This window comes from Saccopteryx bilineata, chromosome 5, assembly GCF_036850765.1.
Source record: "Saccopteryx bilineata isolate mSacBil1 chromosome 5, mSacBil1_pri_phased_curated, whole genome shotgun sequence".
In the NCBI taxonomy this organism is placed as follows: Eukaryota; Metazoa; Chordata; class Mammalia; order Chiroptera; family Emballonuridae; genus Saccopteryx; species Saccopteryx bilineata.
Genome location: NC_089494.1, coordinates 154,341,702 through 154,364,786, shown reverse-complemented (window position 1 = coordinate 154,364,786; position 23,085 = coordinate 154,341,702). Strand labels below are relative to the sequence as shown.

The window sequence follows — 23,085 nt, the reverse complement described above, 5'->3', positions numbered from 1 at the left end:
TTGGGTAAAGACCTAACTGAATGAAAGAAATAGATTTAACACACTTACATTATAGAACAATCACCTTTATTCAGTTGTAATCCTAACTTCATTTTCCTTAAAACAGTAATATGTCACTTTTATTGTCTTTACATTCATTAAAGCAACACCACTGCACTGCAAAATTACTCACTTGCAACTAAATACCTGATACATGCATTTTGATATTGTTTAACAAGTGATAGAAAAGATTGTCAACTCATTAAGAAAATATTTTCCCTAGATACCTTGTTTAATTTTGGTTTTCTTTAATAAAGTTATAACAAAGGGCTGTTTCAAAGGTTGAGTCTTTGTCCTCTCACAAGCCGTCCTCGAATTCTCCAAATATCCTGGAAATAATGCCAAACAAAATAAATTTATAGAACATTTCAATTTGTCTCTTCATCATAAAAGTAAATTTCTAGCATTTATAAATGGTTAAATAAGGGTTAAAAAGCCTCCACAATAGTCCTAACAGTTAGAAAATAATCATATTCTGAGACTGATTAATTTACTTGCCAACATCTAATATCCTGTTAAATAATCTAAGACAGGGAGTCCCCAAACTGTCAGCCCTGTTGTATTTGGTACTCTTGTTGATCACAGGTACTGTGACTGGCTGAGTGTTATGCTTGATCACAGTACAAAGAGTTCACTACTCCTCTTCCTGCTTTTATTTAGGTTATTTGCCTGATTCATCTTGAATGACCTCCTACTGACTAGATCATAATCATGAAAATGGTATTATAGGTTACTGGTTTATTATTATTTTTCTTTGTTCTTAAACAATTCAGACTTTACAAATTTTTTTTATTCATTTTAGAGAGGAGTGTGTGTGTGTGTGTGTGTGTGTGAGAGAGAGAGAGAGAGAGAGAGAGAGAGAGAGAGAGAGAGAGAAAGAGGGAAGGGAGGGAAGAGCAGGAAGCATCAACTCCCATATGTGCCTTGACCAGACAAGTGCAGGGTTCTGAACCAGCGACCTCAGCATTCCAGGTCGACGCTTGATCCACTGCGCCACCACAGGTCAGGCCCAATTCAGACTTTATAATGAATTTCTTATTGTTTATTTTTGAGCAACCAACAAGGTATGGTGCAACCAACAAGGTATGGTGGAAAGAGCAATTTTGGAATTTGGCCTGACTCTAAAGTCTAGCTGTGTCACTTACCTAACAGACCAACCTCTAGGACTCTTTATTTTCTCATTAAGAGTATGAAGCTATAGCCTGACCTGGTGGTAGTACAGTGGATAGAGCATTGACCTGGGATGCTAAGAACCCAGGTTTGAATCCCCATTACCAGCTTGAGCGTGGGATCATAGATGTGACCCCATTGTAGCTGGCTTGAGCCCAAAGGTCACTGGCTTGGCTGGAGCCCCTACCCCCACCCTGTCAAGGCACAATGAGAAAACAATCAATGAACAACTAAAGTGATACAACTAAGAGTTGATGCTTCTAATTTTTCTCTCTCTCTCTCTTCCTGTCTCTCTCTCACTTAAAAAGAAAAAAAAGAGTTTGAAGCTATAATTACTGCTCCATTGAATTTTGAAGAAAATAAGAAAAGGGATATGAAAATGTTTTCTAGGTTTTGCAAATGTGAAATCAGAGCATTTTCAGATACGGAGTACATTCATAGATTCTAAAGGGTGAAGTAACTTTTTCTTTTTCGTGAGAGAAAGAGAGGGACAGACAGGAAGAGAGAGAGATGAAAAGCATCAATTCTTTGCTGTGGCACCTTAGTTCATTGATTGCTTTCTCATATGTGCCTTGACTGGGGGGCTCCATCCAAGCCAGTGACCTTAGGCTTCAAGCCAGAAACCACAAGGTCATGTCTATGATCCCACGCTCAAGCCAGCAACCCCACACTCAAACTACTAAGCCTGCACTCAAGCCAGATGAGCCCATGCTGAAGCCGAAAACCTCAGGATCCTCTGTATCCCAGGCCAATGTTCTATCCACTGCGCCACCACCTAGTCAGGCCAAAATAAGATTCTTGAGCTAGGAAGGTATTCAGAAAATGATTCCCCACAGACTGGTAGCCTGCCATTGGTGTGCAATGCTCTTCACAGTACTGAAAGGCCCACAGTTACCATCACTGTGGCCTTCTGTACTCAGTCTCTGTGAGGATCATGTCGTACCCATAGGAAATGCATGCATTTATGATTAACATAAATTTAAAAAATAGGATCAGCTTCTTGGTTCAGAGGCTAAAATGTATATAGTCAACAAATCAAATATGTTCATTTATTTGCCTTGACTGATAATTTTTCTATTGGTCCTCAAAAGCATTGAATGTCCACTAATTAAAAACAAATACTTTATAACTGTTGTGTATGAATTAGAAAAGCATATGAAATATCGTCTCACACCCCTTACTGATAAGCATTAATGATCTTTAATCTCTGCTACAGGCAAGCTGTGCCTGTCATTAAACTGCAGGTGCAAAGTGACCCAAACAAAAACTTGCCCTGAGAACTGCTTCCTGGAAGTCTTAATGCACTGCCTAATGTGTAAATATCCTATTCTGTGGGAATAAATGAGGACTATGATTGACACTCCAAACCTGTCACTTCCCTTGTATACGTTCTTCATTTCCTGTTCTCTAACTAAATCTGTTTTCTATTTTCTTTCCCACCTGTCTGTCCTGGAACAAAGTGCCTCAGGACAACTCAAACTCGTTCTCAGCTCCCCACACTGGGGAAGCAGTACAAGCTGAAATTTCGTGGTCCTTCTTGGGCCTCAGCCACATTTCTGCAGTGAACTTTCAACCCAAGCACTTTATACTTTCAAATTAAATCAAGTCTGAAAATTATTGAGCATGTGAAGAAAAGAAAAAAACCAAGATCATTACTTTGTCATTTCATAAACATACCTTCAGGGCGACATCTTTAACTCCAAACATTTTCTCTGCCAGCGCCACAATTTCCTTCTCAATGTTTTCTTGACTGGTGTCCTTCACATTGATGTAGTAGCAGTTGGAACTGGCAAAATGGCAGGAAATTGCCTGGGCAAAGTGAATCAATTAATTAATATTAGGGAAAGAAAAATCCTACTAACACCAGCAACCAAGCAAGATTTCTTTTAGAATATCGGTTATGCCTGACCAGGCGGTGGTGCAGTGGGTAGAGCGTTGGACTGGGATGCGGAAGACCCAGGTTCGAGACCCCGAGGTCGCCAGCTTGAGCGCGGGCTCATCTGGTTTGAGAAAAAAGCTCACCAGCTTGAGCCCAAGGTCGCTGGCTCAAGCAAAGGGTTACTCGGTTTGCTGAAGGCCCGCGGTCAAGGCACATATGAGAAAGCAATCAATGAACAACTAAGGTGTTGCAATGAAAAACTAATGATTGATGCTTCTCATCTCTCCGTTCCTGCCTGTCTATCCCTCTCTCTGAGTCTCTCTCTCTGTCTCTGTAGAAGAAAAAAAAATTTTTTTTTTAATTTAGAATATCAGTTATTTTACACAATGTTTGTTTTCTAGATTGAAAGCTGTTCCATTGTGGGAAGAGGACATGAACAGACACTTCTCCCAGGAAGAAATACAAATGGCCAACAGATATATGAAAAGATGCTCATCTTCATTAGTTATTAGAGAAATGCAAATCAAAACTGCAATGAGATACCACCTCACACCTGTTAGATTAGCTATTATTAACAAGACAGGTAATAGCAAATGTTGGAGAGGCTGTGGAGAAAAAGGAACCCTCATACACTGTTGGTGGGAATGTAAAGTAGTACAACCATTATGGAAGAAAGTATGGTGGTTCCTCAAAAAACTGAAAATAGAATTACCTTATGACCCAGCAATTCCTCTGCTGGGTATATACCCCCAAAACTCAGAAACATTGATACATAAAGACACATGCAGCCCCATGTTCATTGCAGCATTGTTCACAGTGGCCAGGACATGGAAACAACCAAAAAGCCCGTCAATAGATGACTGGGTAAAGAAGATATGGCACATATACACTATGGAATACTACTCAGCCATAAGAAATGATGACATCGGATCATTTACAGCAAAATGGTGGGATCTTGATAACATTATACGAAGTGAAATAAGTAAATCAGAAAAAACCAGGAACTGCATTATTCCATACGTAGGTGGGACATAAAAGTGAAACTAAAAGACATTGATAAGAGTGTGGTGGTTACAGGGGGAGAGGGGAGAGGGAGAGGGAGAGGGAAAGGGGGAGGGGGAGGGGCACAAGGAAAACTAAATAGAAGGTGACAGAGGACAATCTGACTTTGGGTGATGGGTATGCAACATAAGTGAACGACAAGATAACCTGGACTTGTTATCTTTGAATATATGTATCTTGATTTATTGATGTCGCCTCATTAAAAATATTATTAAAAAAAAAAAAAGAGAGAGCTGTTCCATTGTGTCTTAAATCAGTCTCTGTGTTCAGTGGCTTCTCCCACTCCCCACAGCTGAAGGTTATTTGAGAAATTACAAGAAATTTTTAACTAGCTGTCATATTTCTTTTCAAAGTCATTTATAGGACAGGGAACATAATTACATAAATAAGAGCTTTAACTTCTTAACATTTGATGGATATCCCCAAGTGCTAAAAAGGAATGTATTTCCAGGGGTTTTCAGCATCTTCCAAGTCACAGAAGTTAATCAAGTCTGTGATGGGTTGTTATTCAAGGGCCACAAATTACAAAAAAAAACAACACAAAAAAACCTTGCAAAGGAAAATAATACACACATACACTCCTCTAAAATCAAAAGGACATTTACATTTAAAATCTGACACCATTCATGTAAGATACCAGTCTTGTTTCCTAATGAAGGTAAGACAGAAATTACTTGGCTCTTCCCATTTTTGAAAAAGTTATAAACAGATATGCTGCAAGGCACAGCTGTCAGGACCTCCCACTTTGCCCAAAACATCCCATTTCTATGCAATGGAGCCATAAGCTCTTGTGTGAGCCCCAGTGCCATGCCAAGCAATAGTGAATGAAGCCTGAGGCAAAAGGGGAAATGTGCCTCCTTTATGACATTATGTGTGTTTTTCTTAATGGTTAAGGTTAATGCTTTTCCAAACATTAAAGTAGTTGAAAAAATATTGAAAAATTGTAAAGTCAGTATATTAAAATTCTCAATCTCTATATCGTGGTGCCTGTACCCCGCCCCATCCCCACTGCATAGTGCCAAGGGTCATACTAGTAAAGAGTCCAATACTGTCTTTATTTAAAATTTTAGCATTGTGCTCATCGTGGATTGTTTTGCAGTAATTTTTTTTTTTGACAGAGACAGAGAGAGAGACAGAAAGAGGGACAGATAGGGACCTGAGCAGGCAGTGGCACAGTGGATAGAGCATCGGACTGGGATGCAGAGGATTCAGGTTCAAAACCCCAAGGTCGCCGCTTGAGCGCAGGCTCATCCGCTTGAGTACTAGCTTACCAGCTTGAGTGCAGAGTTGCTGGCTTGAGCATGGGATCATAAACATGACCCCATGGTCGCTGGCTTGAGCAAAGGGTCAATCACTCTGCTGTAGCTCCCCAGTCAAGGCACATATGAAAATGCAATCAATGAACAACTAAGGAGCTGCAACAAAGAATTGATGCTTCTCATCTCTCTCCCTTCCTGTTTGTCCCTATGTGTTCCTCTCTCTTTCTCTGTCTTTGTAACAAAACAAAAACACAAAACCACACTATTATTGTTAAGACTATTATTTAACTGGGTTTTTTTTAGTTTTTTTAGTCAACCCCCACAGTTTAACTTTGCCCCCAAAGAGAATGCCTTCTCATCTCAGCCTTATTTTGGCCCTGTTGAGCCTGGTGAAAATATGAATGAATGAAAGATGAAATCTGGAAACTAACCCTTTGTGTCAGGGAGACAACAAGGGTCAATGTAATAAACAAACAGCTCCACTCAGTCCCAAGGAAGCCTCCAGTATTTAGTATTGATAGTCATATTGTCATGAGGAAAATCTGAGTCCACAGTACTGCCCAATGTTCTGAATTTTAGAGAAATAAGAAATCTGGGAATTTATAAAAAATTTGTCAATTTTTAATATAAGCAATAAAATCATTAAGTTAAAATACTCAACACTGAGGGGTGAAAAATATGGCCTGCTAAAACAAACTACTAGGCAGCCAACTCAGAACATTTCTTTTGGATGAATAATATTTTTCTCAATAGCAATGGTATTATAAACCTTCCTCTTATATGGTGACTATGAGGTATATACATTCCCATTCAAAATTTTATTATTTCAGTATATCAGCAATAGTTTTTGCTTCTGAAGCATAGGCTGTCAGCTACCGAGTAAGCTCTTGCTCTGAAGCAAATCATGAATGATCATGATTCAGTATCAATAAGGTTGGGACCCTGAGATCACCTGGCTTCTTACCAATATGAGCAAAAAAAGCATGAAGCAGGCATATATCTTTCCTGGCAAATAAACTGGACTGCAAGCAAGTTTAGTTAAAAGTCACAAATCTTTTCAATTTCAACGTATCTTGACATTTTCATGTTTAACCATTCATCTTTGGAAAGTACAATAATATTAATGCATACCTTCCGGAATCCTTGAGTTTTGTTCTGACCAGATCCATGGATGAGCAAAGGATGAAAGAAAACAGTGTCTCCCTTCTCCATTACAAGGTGAACCCGGGGGGTGTTTTTATCATATTCTTGGATCCCATGAAACATTATGTTAACTCCTCCCTAGAACACAGAAAAGAAGCCAAGTCTGTATTTGAGGAAGCCAGTAATTACAAACTTTACGACTCATCTGGAAAAGCAAAGGTCCTCTAAGTTCTTCTAAGAGAAAGAAATAAATAAATTAGATTCTTTAAAACAATGTAAATATACAAAAAAGCTTCTAGGTGTCTGGTTTTAAAAAGCCACATGTTAATATTAAAATCACAGATTTTTTGAACCAAATGAAAACTTTGGAATTTCCACCTAACCTTCATTACTGAATAATAAATGAAGACCTAGTTCAGCTTTGCATTTTTCAGTTAACACAGGAGTACTCCTTTCCAGCCTGAACCCATGATCATTCTTTCCCAGCATGATACTCTTCTCACCTGGAACTTTGCATAATTTATTCTTCTATTACTCCAGAGTTTCTCTGAAACACTTTTCTCCCAGACCAGGGAAGAGAAAATGCTCAATTTTTCTAAGCTTAGAAACCACTCATATCACGTCCAGAGCAAAGAAGGAATATTAAAACATTGTGTTTGTTTATAACTATTTCCAAAGTTAGTCATTGCTTTAGGTAATGGTTATGTCTCCATTAAAAACTACAGTGAGAAGTGATTTGAAGTTTACAAGCCTTTATGAGGAAATGGAGGAGTTGTTCTTCTAGGGTAGAGGAAGGCAGCATCCCATTCCCCTTCTTAAGACTATCTCTTTTGAGGAATGACTGCTTCCCTATTGGACTGTGTTAGGACTGTGATCCAGTACATTTCTCTCCTGGCCAGGGTGATTATGTGACCCAAGCTAAGCCAATCTGACCTCCCACTAAGGACACTCAGATTCAAATCAGAGCAGAGGATGGATGAGACCAGACATAGTCAGGGTTCAACTACCCATAACAGATGCTCCACCTCCACTCTTCCCACCAAACAACAGTGCCCACTTTCCTGCCCACCAGAGCTAGCCAGCCTTCCACGGACTCAGCATGACCCTGTGGCTCTCCAAAATACTCCCTTTTGCTTGCACAAAACCTTCATAAACCTCACCTAAATTGATAAATTTCACAATTTCAGATTTTATATCAGAATCCAGTTTCAAATTCTTTTACTTAGTACTAATCATCAGCACATGAATTCTGAGACAGAAGTCCTTAAAGCCATATTCTCTTTTCTTTCTACAGAACCACATTCATTCTTCCTGTCTTAAGAACAGGTGCCTTTCCCACTTTAACCATCATTAGGGGATTTCAAGACATTATTGCACTAAAGACTATTAGCCTCCTTTCTAGTTCCTCTGCCTCAGTGGTGCCATATCCTAAGACTGTCGTTCTTGAAGAACCAATTTGATCTCATCACTCTTGAGCTCAAAGCATTTAATGTCCTTCAGCATCAACAGCTGACTTGATAAACCATGGAACAGCTCTGCAGTGGAATACTGCTCTCCTCCCCAGAGCCTCTGCTGGTCTCTTCATCCAGAAGGAGATGATTTCTCCCTCTTTTTCACTCTGAGAGCCATTAATCAGTGTGTAAGACCTACTTGGCACTTGGCACATGTATCTGGTCTTGCAGTATTTATGACTTACCTTTACAATTAGGCCCTATAATCTTAGATCCTACACACAACACCTATCAAAGTTCCCCATGTTGACTGGCTTTCAAACCCTTATTGAAAAGTTCAAAAACAAGTATTTTATCTAACATTCTTGAATATTCCCTTATCTGAATTCCAAATCTTAGTCCAATGTTCTGCTATGAAAGGTAATGCCATGTCATTGGTAAAGCTCTTTATGTTATACTTCTAGAAAATCAAAACAATAAAAGATTCTGATCAAGACTCACTGCTAGGCAAACCTACCTCCCACTGGGGATAATCATGAGGCTTCAGGGTACCTTTGTGTGTACCTGGGAGCACCACCAGACAGCCATTGTTCCGGTCAATGTGCTCCATGGCCGTCCAAGCACAAACAATGCTATTGCTGGGCCTGAATGGGAAATAGTGCAGATCCTGGTGCATGGGATGGCGGGATGTCTTCTTGCCTGAAATGGAAGCTGCTGTTAAAAGATGCTCAAGTCTCATAATTCTTTCCCTTTGCCTGAAAAATCAGAAAAATGACCTATCCTTGCAAAAGCCAAACAAATGAAACAATATTCTAGAAAATCAGCCTTGAGAGATAAGCACCAAGTTGAAATATCAAATCAACACAGGGACTCCAGATCCTCTATTTTTTTCTGGGTTTCTGATAGCTGAGTACTTACACACACTATTTTCTAGCAAGTCGTACATATGTCATCATTTCTGTTGTGCTTTATTCCTTTCTAACTCTGCTTTGGGCACAGGTCCTAGTATTAATTTAAAAAGTTTGACTACTTATATTGAAGAGAGTGAGCAACTTTGAGGCCCCCTGATAGTGTGCAAGGTAGCTAGTGCAAAGAAAAATAATTATAATTAAATTAAAAGGCCTCTAAGAGTTTTCACCAGAAGCATTTGGTGTACAATCACTGTGTGGATCCAGAGATGCCTTGACCACATTTACATTTTTCCCTGGTTTTGCTCTCTGACTTCAATTTCCCGGGCCACCTGATCTCTCCAGAAAAGGTGGCCAGAGAGGGAGAGATGTGGGGATATTAAACTATAGGCCTGTGTCATAAACTCTCCCAGCCCTCAGGAGAAAGAAAACATAGAGAAGATGAAAGGATCTCTACTGGTCACTTTATTACTGCTAGTGCAGGTTTGTCAGCATGGCCCAACAGCCAGTTGCATAAGACTCTCTGGAGAATGGTTAATAAAATGCAGATTCCTGGGTTCTACCTTCCGAATAAGTTTCTTGGGAAGTGAGGTTTTAGAAGCTACATTTTAGCAAGCATAAGACATTTGAAAATCAACTGTAGTATGTGGTTTATAAAAATAGTTTTAATTCTGTTCATAATAATAATTTCTTCAGATCAGGAAAGCAGAATCCACTCTGTCGCAGGTGAAAACGGTTAAGAAAGCTTAGAGATGTTGAATAACAGGAGCTTATGCTATATAAATAGTTGTTTTTTTAACCTATATTTTTAACAATTTAGTCATCTGAAAGTCCAGCAAGAACTCTACAGTTAATATCTGACATCACTATTATATTTCAATATTATTAGGATGAAAGCTATTTTGAATTAAAGTACTATAAAAAAACAAAATTCAACTGAGTAAATGTAAAGATCTAACTGGTTTTAGTCAATGATTTACAACTAAGGAACTCCTAGAAGCTGTACAAAGTGGAAGGCTTTGGTAGGTGGAAGGTGGAGGGATAAGGAAGTTACTAGAAAAGAGAATTGTTTCAGGAAAGGTCACTTTATTTTAGGGGAAGGCAGAGCGCAACAGAAACTGCGATCAGGTTAGGTGTTACGCCTCAGTTTACTGACATGGCCAGCACAAGTGACTTCATTTTAGGCCTGTTGTCTCTGTCTCTCTCTCATCTCTCTTTTTTAATACTATACATATACTATGCAAAATTTAGCACTTATACACATGTCTATAGTTAAAACATCAACAATATGAATTTCAATTGAACATTTTTTTTTTGCTTGTCCTTAACAAATAAAAAATCCTTTTACCAGAATCTGGAGGTTTGTTTATCAGCATTGTATGCATGGCCATAATATTGGGTCCAGTGAAGCACTCCACATATTTCAGAATCTAAGGGAAAGGGGGAAAAATTCATGGGAGATCAGATACACAGGCAAATGGCACAAAGTACAATTATCTTTATGAGAACTAAGATGACAGTAGCTTAAAAAAAAACAATTGGTATTTCACAACACTGCAAACAAAGCATGAAAAAGTCACCACTTGTAAATTTATAACACTCTGAATCAGCAAGCTTTTTGGAGCCTGTTAGAACCACTTTTTCTACAAGAGAGGTAGAAATTTCTATGCTCTCATAGAAATTTCAAGTGGAAAAGACAGGTATACCCTTCTTTCAATCAAAGCTGACAACAGTTGCCCAGTGAGAAGCCAGCTTCCTCTTCCTTTGTGGACACTGTTTATAGGAAGGGACCAGGAGAGGACCCAACACACTTGCAGCTATCATGAGTAGCCCAGGGAGAAGGAGAACTGCAGAGGACACTTTACAATCAGTGTAGCTGTTCACTGAACAACTCTTTACTGTGATCTGTGAACCACGCAGGGTAACAGGAAATGGGGACACAACAGTGAACAAGATAGGCAGATCACTGCCTCATGGAGTTTATATTCTAGTCTAGTAGAAAGAAAGACGTTAAACAGATAATGACATGGGAGATTGTGGTTGAAGCACAGGCCATGAAGAAGATGCTGCAATGAGAGCATGTGACAGGGATGCTGAAACGTCCCCAGGCTCCGGCAGCTGGGTGCTGCCTCCAGTACCTAATCATTTTGGAAGGGGTGAAAAGCAGAAAGCACTTAACTCTGAATGCCTGCTACCTGCCAGAGGTTGTACACATCAGCCCCATTCAGCTCCAGTAATCCGTGAAAAGTAATGTCCCTGTCATTTAATAATCCTTGAAAATGAACATCCCACACAAATAAGCCTGTGGCTAATAAGTTGCTCAAGTTGGCAGAGCCAGTTACATGAAAAAGTTAATATTCAAGCTCAGTTCTGCCTGACTCCAAAAAATGAAACACATCTTTCTGCTTTCTCTCTGTTGACCTTAAGGAGTATTGGTAATATGTATACAAAACACTTAAAATGTTATAAAAATCCTAGGTGTCAGGTCCAATACTTATTTTTTATAAAGCCTATAATATTTTTTTTGTTCATTTTTCACTTAGGTCAGTATTTTCTAAACTTCAGTCATTCAAGAGCCATCCTTACTATTTCTGCCACACTTCACAGAATTTAATTAGCTAATTTCCCAATATAATTAGCTAATAATTTCTTTAACTCCTTTTACTTAGTCTTATCTTGACTTAATATTTTTGAAATCATGGGTTAGATGTACTGGTTATTTTTTGAACACACATTAAAATAGATAGCTACTAAAATACAGTACACCTCTTAAAAATTATTGCAGGAATTACCAGATATATGGTTCATACTTTAGAGATGTAGAAAATCTGAAAATTCTGGTAATGCTTCATTTACCACAAGCTGGATATAATCTCGAGATTTTCATTCTTGACCTACCACAAAGCTTCCATTTCCATAACACAACTTGAGGTTGAGATGAGTGGATGGTCCAGAAGGACCACTTTTCCTCTGGCCACCCACACAGGGGGCTGGACATCATGGACCAATATAGTCTTTCTTTGTGAGTCAAATTCTCTAAGAGCCTGTGGAGTTATACTTTCTTTCTTTTTTTTTTTTTTTTTTTTTTTGTATTTTCCTGAAGTTGGAAACAGGGAGGCAGTCAGACAGACTCCCGCATGCGCCTGACCGGGATCCACCTGGCATGCCCACCAGGGGGTGATGCTCTGCCCATCTGGGGCGTTGATCTGTTGCAACCAGAGCCATTCTAGCGCCTGAGGCAGAGGCCACAGAGCCATCCCCAGCGCCCGGGCCAACTTTGCTCCAATGGAGCCTTGGCTGCAGGAGGGGAAGAGAGAGACAGAGAGGAAGAAGAGGGGGAGGGATGGAGAAGCAGATGGGCGCTTCTCCTGTGTGCCTGGCCAGGAATCAAACCCGGGACTCCTGCACACCAGGCCAACGCTCCACCACTGAGCCAACCGGCCAGGGCCGGGTTATACTTTCTAATAAGTAATATATGTAACGTTTCCTTTAAGACTATTCTAAATAAATGGTTCATGAACTATGGTACATGTGTGCAAGGGAATACTATGCAGTAGTTTTAAAAGTATAAGTAGGTCCATAGATACTAATGGAAAGATGTTTAAGATCTACCAGAAATGGAAAAAACAAGGTGATGTCCAGTATGTTCCCATGTTGCAAAGTGGGGGTATACAGATATGCTTGCATATACACAAAATATTCTAGTGGAACACATAAAAAGGCTATGGGTAGAAGGCTTTACTTTTCATTTTATACCCTTCTGGACTAATTGGATATTTTCATAAGTATGAATTGCTTTTGAAGAATAATTTTTTTAAAAACTAGTTTAAATTTGAAAACAAACCTACAGCTCTGCTGACCCGATTCATAAAACAAAAGGACAACATAATGGATTTACTGTGAATGGCCTCAGCAATTTCACCCCTGTGATATGCCTATAGAGAGTGTAAGAAAGACTCTCCCTTTAACGCAGAATTCCTGTGCTTCTCGACCAAAGATAATTAGCAAACTCTACAGTGGGGTTTCTCCGTCTGGGCACTACTGACATTTGGGCCTGAATAATCATTTGTTTTGGGGAGGAGGCTGTTCTGTGCATCACAGGATCCCTAGGCCCCATCAGCAACTTCCCTGGCTTCTATGCCTCAGAAGCCAGTAGCACACCATCCTTCTTGTCCGTGTGTGAAAACCATGCATGTCTCCAGACCCTGAAAATACCATCTCCCATTGAGAACCACTGCTCTAGGGCCACAGTAGAAAGGCACTAGGTAAGTAAAAAGAACAGATCTCAGAGGCAAGCATGCAGAGGGATTATTAGCTTAAACAAGAAAAAAAAGCAGGAACGTCTTGAACCTCAGGGAGACTGCAGTATCTGAAGAGTTCCTCATCTTCTTGGAAATCTTGGACCTTGGTAATCACTTTCTCACTTGGAGAATATTCTGATTTTGCAATGGTCACATCTCTCATTAACATTAATCCAAATGGTTTTACTTCCTGTCTGCAGATTCTTTCAAACTCATTCCTAGAAAATTAAATTGGCAAATAATGTCGTTACTGCTGGATCCAAGTACCTGCCTGGCTCTGTTCTGAAAAGAGTCATAGATTTGGGGTAAGAGTGTGTTTTTCTGCACTAAGTTGGCCTCTAGCCCCAGGTTGAATAATTCTGATGGAAAGGAGGAGAACATGGTCAACTCAGAAGTCCTTGCCTCCTAATTGTGAGGTTGGAATTCACTAGCAGAATTCAAGTATTCCTTAGCCTAGCAGACCATCTGGGGAAATATACATGGTTTGGTTACATCTGAAGAATAATAGCAAACACGTCCATAGCACTTACCATGTGCTAGGCCCTCTTCAAAGTCTTCTCTCAGTATTTTTACCTTATTTAGCCCTAACAACAACTTTAGGACATAAGTACTATTATTATTCCAATTTTGATTGGAATACAAAGGCATGGAAAAATTAAATAAACTGCACCAGGACACACAACGTAAAATGGTGGAGCTAAAATGAAAGCTGGCCAGCCTGGCTCCAGAGCCCCTGTTCCTGACCACTTCCTAAGAAATCATGTCACTGAAGGATGTCTAAACGTGTACAAGCTATCTTGCCATATTCCCATCACAAAAATAAAACAATAACAAATAGTTACCATACCTGAAGCGGTCAATATCAGCATCAGATACCAAATTTTTAATGACAAGAAACCCATTTTCTTCATAAAATTTTCTCTGTTCTAGGCTTAGAACGTTATTGTCCTGAGTATACCTAAAGGAGAAAAAAAAATCTCAAGTAAGTCTAATTTACAGATAAAACCTAAGAAGATGTATCAAGAACCTAAGAAATGGTGATTCTCTTCCATCCAACATTTCTATTTTGAAGACTTTAAGGAAATAATCAGAAAAAAATATTTAAAGCTTTAAATCCAAAGCATTAGCCTGACCAGGTGGTGGCGCAGTGGATAGAGTGTCGGACTGGGATGCGGAAGGACCCAGGTTCGAGACCCCGAGGTGGCCAGCTTGAGCGCGGGCTCATATGGCTTGAGCAAAGAGCTCACCAGCTTGGACCCAAGGTCGCTGGCTCCAGCAGGGGGTTACTCGGTCTGCTGAAGGCCCGCGGTCAAGGCACATGTGAGAAAGCAATCAATGAACAACTAAGAAGTCACAACGCGCAACGAGAAACTGATGATTGATGCTTCTCATCTCTCTCCGTTCCTGTCTGTCTGTCCCTGTCTATCTCTGCCTCTGTAAAAATAAATAAATAAATAAAAAATTAAATCCAAAGCATTAACTACTGTCACCGAGAACTGGAGGAATAATTAATTAATTATATCATCTCCACTCAATGGGATATGACTCAGACATTAAAAATGAACAGCATATAGCCCTGGCTGGTTGGCTCAGCGGTAGAGCGTCGGCCTAGCGTGCGGAGGACCCGGGTTCGATTCCTGGCCAGGGCACACAGGAGAAGCGCACATTTGCTTCTCCACCCCTCTGCCGCGCTTTCCTCTCTGTCTCTCTCTTCCCCTCCCGCAGCCAAGGCTCCATTGGAGCAAAGATGGCCCGGGCGCGGGCGCTGGGGATGGCCCAGGCGCTAGAGTGGCTCTGGTCGCAACATGGCGACGCCCAGGATGGGCAGAGCATCGCCCCCTGGTGGGCAGAGCGTCGCCCCTGGTGGGCGTGCCGGGTGGATCCCGGTCGGGCGCATGCGGGAGTCTGTCTGACTGTCTCTCCCTGTTTCCAGCTTCAGAAAAATGAAAAAAAAAAAAAAAAGAAAAGAAAAAAAGAAAAAATGAACAGCATATAATAACAGGGACAAAACTTATTATAATAAAATATGATTATAGTTCACAAACTAAGACACTATAAAAAAAGGCTGCAAAGAAAAAAAACAATTTAACAGTGAGTGTCACTAGGTAATGAAAATATGTATCTTTTTAATGATTCCTTTTATTTCTCTGATTTTAAATTTTGTTTTGTAATGAACAGTCATGGTTTTTCAAATCAGCAACAGATTCAATAGACTTTATATTTTTACAGAGACACAGAGAATCAGAGAGAGGGATAGACAGGGACAGACAGGAACAGAGAGAGATGAGAAGCATCAATCATCAGTTTTTCGTTGCGACACCTTAGTTGTTCATTGATTGCTTTCTCATATGTGCCTTGACTGTGGGGCTACACCAGACTGAGTAATCCTTTGCTCAAGCCAGCGACCTTGGGCTCAAGCTGGTGAGCTTTGCTCAAACCAGATGAGCCCACGCTCAAGCTCATGACCTTGGGGTCTCGAAACTGGGTCCTCTGCATCCCAGTCTGACACTCTATCCACTGCGCCACCGCCTGGTCAGGCAATAGACTTTATATTTTTAATTGTCTAGTTCATGCATTCTCCAAAGAAGTCAAAGTAACAAAATCCAAAGAAGAGTACATCATACACACAAACTCAAGTCACCTACTCCATTCCTCTAGTTGGAATTGTGGCTGTGTGAGAATATTTCATGGAGATGAAATGACTTCCTCTTCAAAGGTAATTTAAAATAAACCTAGGATGGCCCTGGCCGGTTGGCTCAGTGGTAGAGCGTTGGCCTGGTGTGTGGAAGTCTCGGGTTCGATTCCTGGCCAGGGCACACAGGAGAGGCGCCCATCTGCTTCTCCACCCCTCCTCCTCTCCTTCCTCTCTGTTTCTCTCTTCCTCTCCCGCAGCTAAGGCTCCATTGGAGCAAAAGATGGCCCGGGTGCTGAGGATGGCTCCATGGCCTCTGCCCCAGGTGCTAGAGTGGCTCTGGTTGCAACAGAGCGATGCCCCCTGGTGGGTGTGCCGGGTGGATCCCCGGTCGGGCACATGCAGGAGTCTGACTGCCTCCCTGTTTCTAGCTTCAGAAAAATACAATAAATAAATAAATAAACAAACAAACAAACCAAGGATGACAGCTGATATATGCTAAGACCATATGACAGGTGAGTTTAAATGAGATATACCATGCCTAAATTTTAAAAACCAGATTTCACCCTTTCTGACATTTTCCCTTCTTTCTGAATTTTAAAATACAAATAGAAAATTAAAGTTAACTATTCAAAAACTTCCACAATTATTCTAATTAGAACAAATCCTGGAAATGGAAGCTTTGCATAATGAAATCTTACCAGGCAACACGATACATTGTGTTTTATAACCTAGTTACCACTAGAAAAGCCTTTATATACATTGTATGGTTAAAAATTCAAATCAGAGCCCTGGCCAGTTGGCTCAGTGGTAGAGCATTGGCCCAGCATGTGGAAGTCTCAGGTTTGATTCCCAGTCAGGGGGCACAGGAGAAGCAACCATCTGCTTCTCCACCCCTCCCTCTTCTCTTTCTCTCTCCTCCTCTTACAGCCATGGCTCGACTGGTTCAAGCAAGTTGACCTCAGTTGCTGAGGACGGTTCCATAGCCTTTGCCTTAGGTGCTAAAATAGCTCAGTTGTTGAGCAACGGAGCAGGGGCCCCAGATGGGCAGAGCATTGCCTGGTAGGGGATTTGCCAAGTGGATCCCGGTTGGGGTGCATGTAGAAGTCTGTCTCTCTGCCTCCTTGTCTCTCACTTAATAATAATTTTAAAAAATTAAAATTAGATATACTTACTGGAATTGTTGAGAAAGGAAACTGGCAGGAGAAATAGCCTCTGAAGTGGGGTAAGCTATCTAGGATGTGAATTAAGGCAAATAAAAATGTAAGAGTTAACTTTTGTAGAAATATCCTTTTTTAGAGCCTGGATTGGCTCTCACAAGAGAAGACTAGTCCTAAAGGGATATCAAGCAAACTGGTTACATACATAGCCTCTGACAGTTATACAGGCTGGTAAAATCATTTCCACAGTTGCCTGAGGAGGTGCCTGGAAGCCCAAGAGCTTTGTAATTCATTGGTCCTGCCACTCAGAGCAGGAAACCTAGGCTTGGAGGGCTCAGTAACTGGTTCAAGGTCACCCAACAGAACATGGCTGAGCCAAGACTTGATTCACATTCTTAACTTTATAGCTTCTATCTATTTTATTCCACATGACTATTCCTTCCACTAAACTAATGAACAAATAAAAATTGAAAGGTTCAATTCTAGGAGATTCAGAATAGTTATTTAATTTCTTTGAAGTCCAGTTCAAAATATTAGAAGCAGTTTGGCAGGTCATTTAAAAAAAATCCTGTAAAATAAGCCCTGGCCAGGTAGCTCAGTTGGATAGAGCAACGTCCAGATACAAAGTTGAATGTTTGATCCCTAGTCAGGGCACATATGAGAATCAACAAAGGACTGCATAAATAAGTGGAACACAAATCAATGTTTCCCTCTCTCTCTTTCTCTCTCTCCCTTCAAGTCAATAAATAAAAAGAAAATTTTAAAAACACACACTTTAAAAGAATCTATAAAATAAACAATGACTCCAAGGAAAATATGATTCATACAGTCAAATATCATTTTCTTCATACCTTTAAAGATTTATTTGCAGAATGTCACCTCTTGTAAACGTATTATTTTTTAGAGAGAGCGACAGGAAAGAAGAAGGGGAAGACAGAGATGAAAAGCATCAACTTGTAGTTGTGTCACTTTAGTTGTTTATTGTTTCTCATACATGCCTTGACAAAAGGGAGTTGGGGGAGACTCCAGCCAAGCCAGCAAACTTGGGCTCAAGCCAGCGACTTGGGATCACGTCAGTGAGCCCATGTTCAAGCCTGAGACCCTGCGCTCAAGCTGGAAAGCCCTGGGGCTCAAACCCACAAGCTAGTGCTCTAGCTTGTGACCTGAGGGTTTTGAACCAGCGCTCTTAGTGTCCTGGGCAGCCGCTCAATCCACTGCACCACCACCGGTCATACTAAACATTGTTATCTTTATATAACTGGGAACAATGTTACAGTCCAAAAAAAGAAAAGCAGGCCAGAAGGAAGAATTACCAGCTACTGTCTGTTTTCCATGTGGCAGAGAAGTTAATGAGTGACCTTTGCCATCTATTCTCAGAAAAATGTGATTGCCAGGACAGTTCAAATGTCAGCATTCCAGCGAAAAAAAAAAAAAGTAAATACAGATGAAAATATTAAGCTCTTACTTTGACACTTATAACAAGAACCAGCAGGATCAGAATATCAAACTTTAAAAGTAGTAACAGACTGGAGAGGAACCTTAATTGCAGTTTCAGTTATATCTAGCTCAATACAGTAGTGGTTCTCTCAATTGAGCATGTGTCAGAAACAGCAGGAGGACCAATCCCCAGGTATTTTGATTCTCTAGGTCTGAGATGAGCTTGAAAATCTGCATTTCTAACAAGTTCCCACGTGATGTGGATGGTCTGGGGAGCACACTTTTACAACTGCTGCTTTAATTAAACGACCTTGGTCCAGAGTTTTATCCTCTTCCTAGCCCGTTTTCTCATGTATAAAATGAGATTATGTGATCTCCTGGATTCCCTCCATCAGTCTATGGTTCTGATACATCGCTGCTTGGAACAGGGCCGGGAGAGCAGTAGTGAAAGTAAAAGAAAGGCCAGTATAATCATTTTATGAGAGATTTTAGGATCCTATACAGTGTATAGTATACACAGCCGGACAGAGGCTAATATCACGTCGTTTAAGGAGCAATCCCAGCCAGAATTTTGTCGGGAGCTTCCAGAAGTGTGTCCTGAAAGAGAACACTTAATCTAGGCAGCAAGAACAAATCAAATAGAACAATTTGATTTACGGGTCCGGTGCTGTATCGACAGCTCTCTGGACCCAACATCGCAACGCACTCAATCCCTCCAGAATTAACTTCTGATGCCGAATCCGGAGGCAGACCCGGGCACCAAGTTCTTTTCCGGGAGACAATTGTAAACTCATTGGTGTCGCAGCCCTGAGTTTCTCGCAGAGCTGCGGGCGCGTCCCCGGCAGAGCCCACTCCCCTGCTGCCCTCCCCTGGCTCCTCCAGGCCGCCCTGCGTTCCCGCTCTCGGGGCGGCTGCGCTGTGACGTTTCTAGTTCTCCCCGCAGCCGCGGAGGTCACGCACAGCCCAGTCCAGAAACTGACCAGGCCTCCGAGGGCAGGCCAGTTCGGTAACAAAGGAGGCAGGATGCCGCATCGCCCAGTGCGGCCAGCACCAGCGCCTGGGGATGCGCCCTTCTCCCCTAGCCCCTCGCGCCGGGCGCCCGGGAGGGCCGTGACTGTCACGGGGTCCGCGGCGCCAAGGACGGAAAGGTCGGCGGCTGCGCGATCGACCCTGGAGATCCCCACTCTCCCAGCCCGAAAACCGTCCCGTGCAGACCAAAGGATACGACGGCCTCGACGGAAGGGGGACAGAGGTGGGCCAGCATGACGCGCAGGCGAGCGGCAGTTTGCGCCTTATCCATGGTGGTGGTGGTGCCGGGGAAACCAGGTGGAGGGTCCACTGGGCGCCCGAACCTCGACTCCATTTGACTCCTCAGGCCGCCCCGCCTCCGGCCCGAGCGGGCGGGGCCAGGGCAACGCGCGGAGACGCCCTCCGGTGCTGACGTCCTTCCGGGGCTAATGCGTGAAGGTCACCTAGTAAGATTGAACGAGAACGTGCCCCACACTCTTAACTGCATAGTTTCGGATATTTTATTCCACACGACCCTTCCTTCCACTAAGCTGCTAGAAGAAAAAAATTTAAATGTTCAGCTCTACAAGTAGCATGTGCTGTTCAAGAGGGATTTAACTTAGGAGTCCAGTCCGCAATATTAGAAACAGTTTGGCCCTTAAAAAAGAAGCACGTGAAATAAATGACTCTCTGAAATGTATGGTCCACAGAATCTAGTATATTTTTAAATGTCCTATAACCCTGACTGGGTAACTCAGAGCATCGTCCTGATAGCCAAAGCCGCAGGTTTGATCCCCAGTCAGGGCACATACAGGAATCAATCTGTGAATGCACAAATAAGTGGGACAAATCGATGTTTCTCTCTCTTCTCTCTCTCTGAAATCACTCAATAAAAAAATTAAATTTCCTAAAGAACTAGTTGTGTTCTGTTTTTACAATTCCATGATTTGGTGATAAGTATCTATGCACAGCTGAAACTATCACTACCATCAAGGTCATACTCTCTAAGTTTTCCCCTCACAGGCTTTATCATTTTTTTCAGTTTATGGTAAAAACACATAAAATCTACTCTTTTAGGAAATTTTTGGTATATAATGCAGCACTGTTAGCTATAAGCACTAGGCTGTATTGTAGATCTCCAAAACTATTTATCTTGCATAACTGAAACTTTGTACCTTTGGACCAACGCCTCACTATTTTCCCCTCCTCCACAGTCCCTGGCAACCAGCATTCCACTCTCCGCTTCCATGAGTTTGACTCTTAGATTCCACATGTAAGTGGTACTGGGCAGTATTTCTATGACTAGTTTTTCTCACTTAGCATAAGGTCCTGAAGGACCATCCATGTTGTCGCAGTTGCAGGATTTCCCTCTTTATTAAAACCAAATAATATTCCATTGTATGTATATACCACATTTTCTTGACTCATTAATCTGTCAATAGATGGTAAGGTTATTTCCATATTTTGGCTATTGTAATAATGTCATAATGAACTTGGGAGTGCAGATATCTCTTGGAGGTTCTTATTTCAAATTTTTGGATAAATACCCAGAAGTGGGATTGCTGGATCATATAGTAGTTCTGTTTCAGGAAATGACATCCAAACAGAGGATAATAGATGCCCAGACAACTTAATAGAGGAAGAATGTATTAGTAGCCAGCAGAGCATGTGACGCTAGTAGCACTAAAGCACAAGCTCCCCGAAGTTAGATCATTTTACACAGAGGTGATTTAAGATTGATTGAGGCCCCAGGTGCAGAAGAAAATATTGGGCCCTTTACATTAGAAAAAAGTGTAAATTGGAGGTTTTGCAGGGCCCTTCAGAAGTCGGGGCGCCCACCCTTAAATCCGCCTCTGTTTTTACATCTTATATACCTTTTACAGTGTCCATGCAAGGGGCACGTGACTCCTTTGTCTTAGGCCCTATATGCACCTCATGACTCAAGGTGAGGCGGAGGAGTTCCAGCGGGGCAGCAAGGGGAAAGGGTTTCCGGACCTCTGGTCCTATTTATTTACAGATCCTGTTTTTCTTGTGAGTACTGTATTGTAAAAGTTTCCAGGAGATCAGTTAGAGATCTATAGGACGCGGATAATCTTTAACTGGCTGAGTCAGTCATTCCTGCATGCTTCTTCTCCTTCTCCTGCATTCTTCTGGTTTCTCCCCTCTCAGTTCTACTTTTAATATTTTGAGGAACCTTCGTACTGTCTTCCGTAGTAGCTGTAAGAACTAAAAATTCTCTCTGTAAGATCTCTTTTCCTGCAATATCTACAAATGATGGACTCAGTATCTCATTATTTCTCTTTTCTCTCATTTTTTCATTGTTTATTTAGCTTAAAGAGTTACTTTAAAAATGTCCTTCCTCATAAACATGTAATTGTTAAATGATGATATTATACAGTGTGATAAAATTGCCACAGTCAAGGAGAGAAGCAGTCCAGGACTCAGAATTATTAGCTACTGCCTGTTTCTCCAAGGCAGAAAGGAGAAAGTCTGCATTAGAACAAGTCCTGCCCTTTGGCCTTCCCGTCTGGATTTTTTTATTCCTTTTCCGTGATTCCTCCTTACCCAGACTCCCAGACTCCTTTAGGTTAACAGAAGTGCCCTGGGCCTTCTCTCATTAGCTCTTAACCTCATACCCCCAAACTGATCCTGACCTTGAATTTGCCGATTGGATAAGGAAAAGCACTTAGGTTTATCCTAGATTAAAATGAAGTATCTTTGGCAGGTACAGGAAACAGAATCTGCATCTTTCTGCCTCTGAGAAAAATCCTAAAGATACTGATACCAGACAAATAGGTGTCTCCTTGCTGCCCTCACCTGATGAAAAGTTGGAACTACTGGACAGAGAAAAATGAAGCTAAAAGTGGAAATTCAATTCACACCTAGCTGAGTTATTTAAAGGTTGAGATTTTTACCCTCAGAGGCCCTGAAAGTTTTGGTCTTCTTGACCAATGAGACATATGAGTGAGATGAAGCTATCTAAACTGTAATTTTAATGCTCCTTTAAAATACCCCCCCTTTTTACTAGTGTCTGAAAATCCCTGCCCTCCCTACCACAAGGCATTTATTTATACAAAGGACATATTTAAGTTTATGATTATCACAAGAGATGAAGGAAATCCTCACACACTTCTAACTGTTACCGGCATTTTTTTAAATTGGAAGGATCTTGGGTTTAAGATTTCTCATTTAAGGTTCCATAGGGACTTAAAACTGTAATTTTTCCTTAGGTAAAGAAGTAATTTGATGGATTTTGCTAGGGTTTTTGTTGTTGTTTTAGATTTTTTAAAATTTATTCATTTTTTTAGAGAGAGAGAATGAGAGAGAGAGAAGAGAGAGAGAGAAGTGGGGGGAGGAACAGGAAGCATCAACTCACATATGCGCCTTGACCAGGCAAGCCCAGGGTTTTGAACTGGTGAACTCAGTTGACACTTTATCCACTGCGCTGCCACAGGTCAGGCCGGATTTTACTAGTTTTTTTAAATAGCAATTTGGGTTATTTGGAAATTCCATAAGTAGGCATCTTTAGTAATAGTGTTAAAAATATTTTTTAGTTACTATTGAAACAGAACATTAATGAAAAATAAACATTATCACAAGAATGATAATTTCTCCTTCAGAGTTTGTTTTTATTCA

At 41.1% G+C, this 23,085-nt stretch overlaps 1 protein-coding gene across 2 annotated transcripts; it reads right to left on the bottom strand.

The window, feature by feature from the left end:
• Positions 1-49: 49 nt before the first annotated feature.
• On the bottom strand, positions 50-19,843 carry PHYH (phytanoyl-CoA 2-hydroxylase). Of its 2 annotated transcripts, XM_066280471.1 has the most exons (10): positions 19,667-19,843; positions 17,020-17,078; positions 14,060-14,170; positions 13,262-13,430; positions 11,107-11,151; positions 10,260-10,341; positions 8,521-8,702; positions 6,541-6,690; positions 2,887-3,018; positions 50-368 (listed from the first exon to the last, which is right to left on the bottom strand). In XM_066280471.1, exons 1-10 carry the CDS (start codon positions 19,802-19,804, stop codon positions 315-317), a joined length of 1,122 nt encoding a protein of 373 aa, XP_066136568.1. In that variant the 5' UTR covers positions 19,805-19,843; the 3' UTR covers positions 50-314. The 2 variants fall into 2 exon arrangements, with proteins under 2 accessions (XP_066136568.1, XP_066136569.1); XM_066280472.1 differs by lacking the exon at positions 11,107-11,151 and having other exon boundaries at positions 19,667-19,841.
• Positions 19,844-23,085: the final 3,242 nt, after the last annotated feature.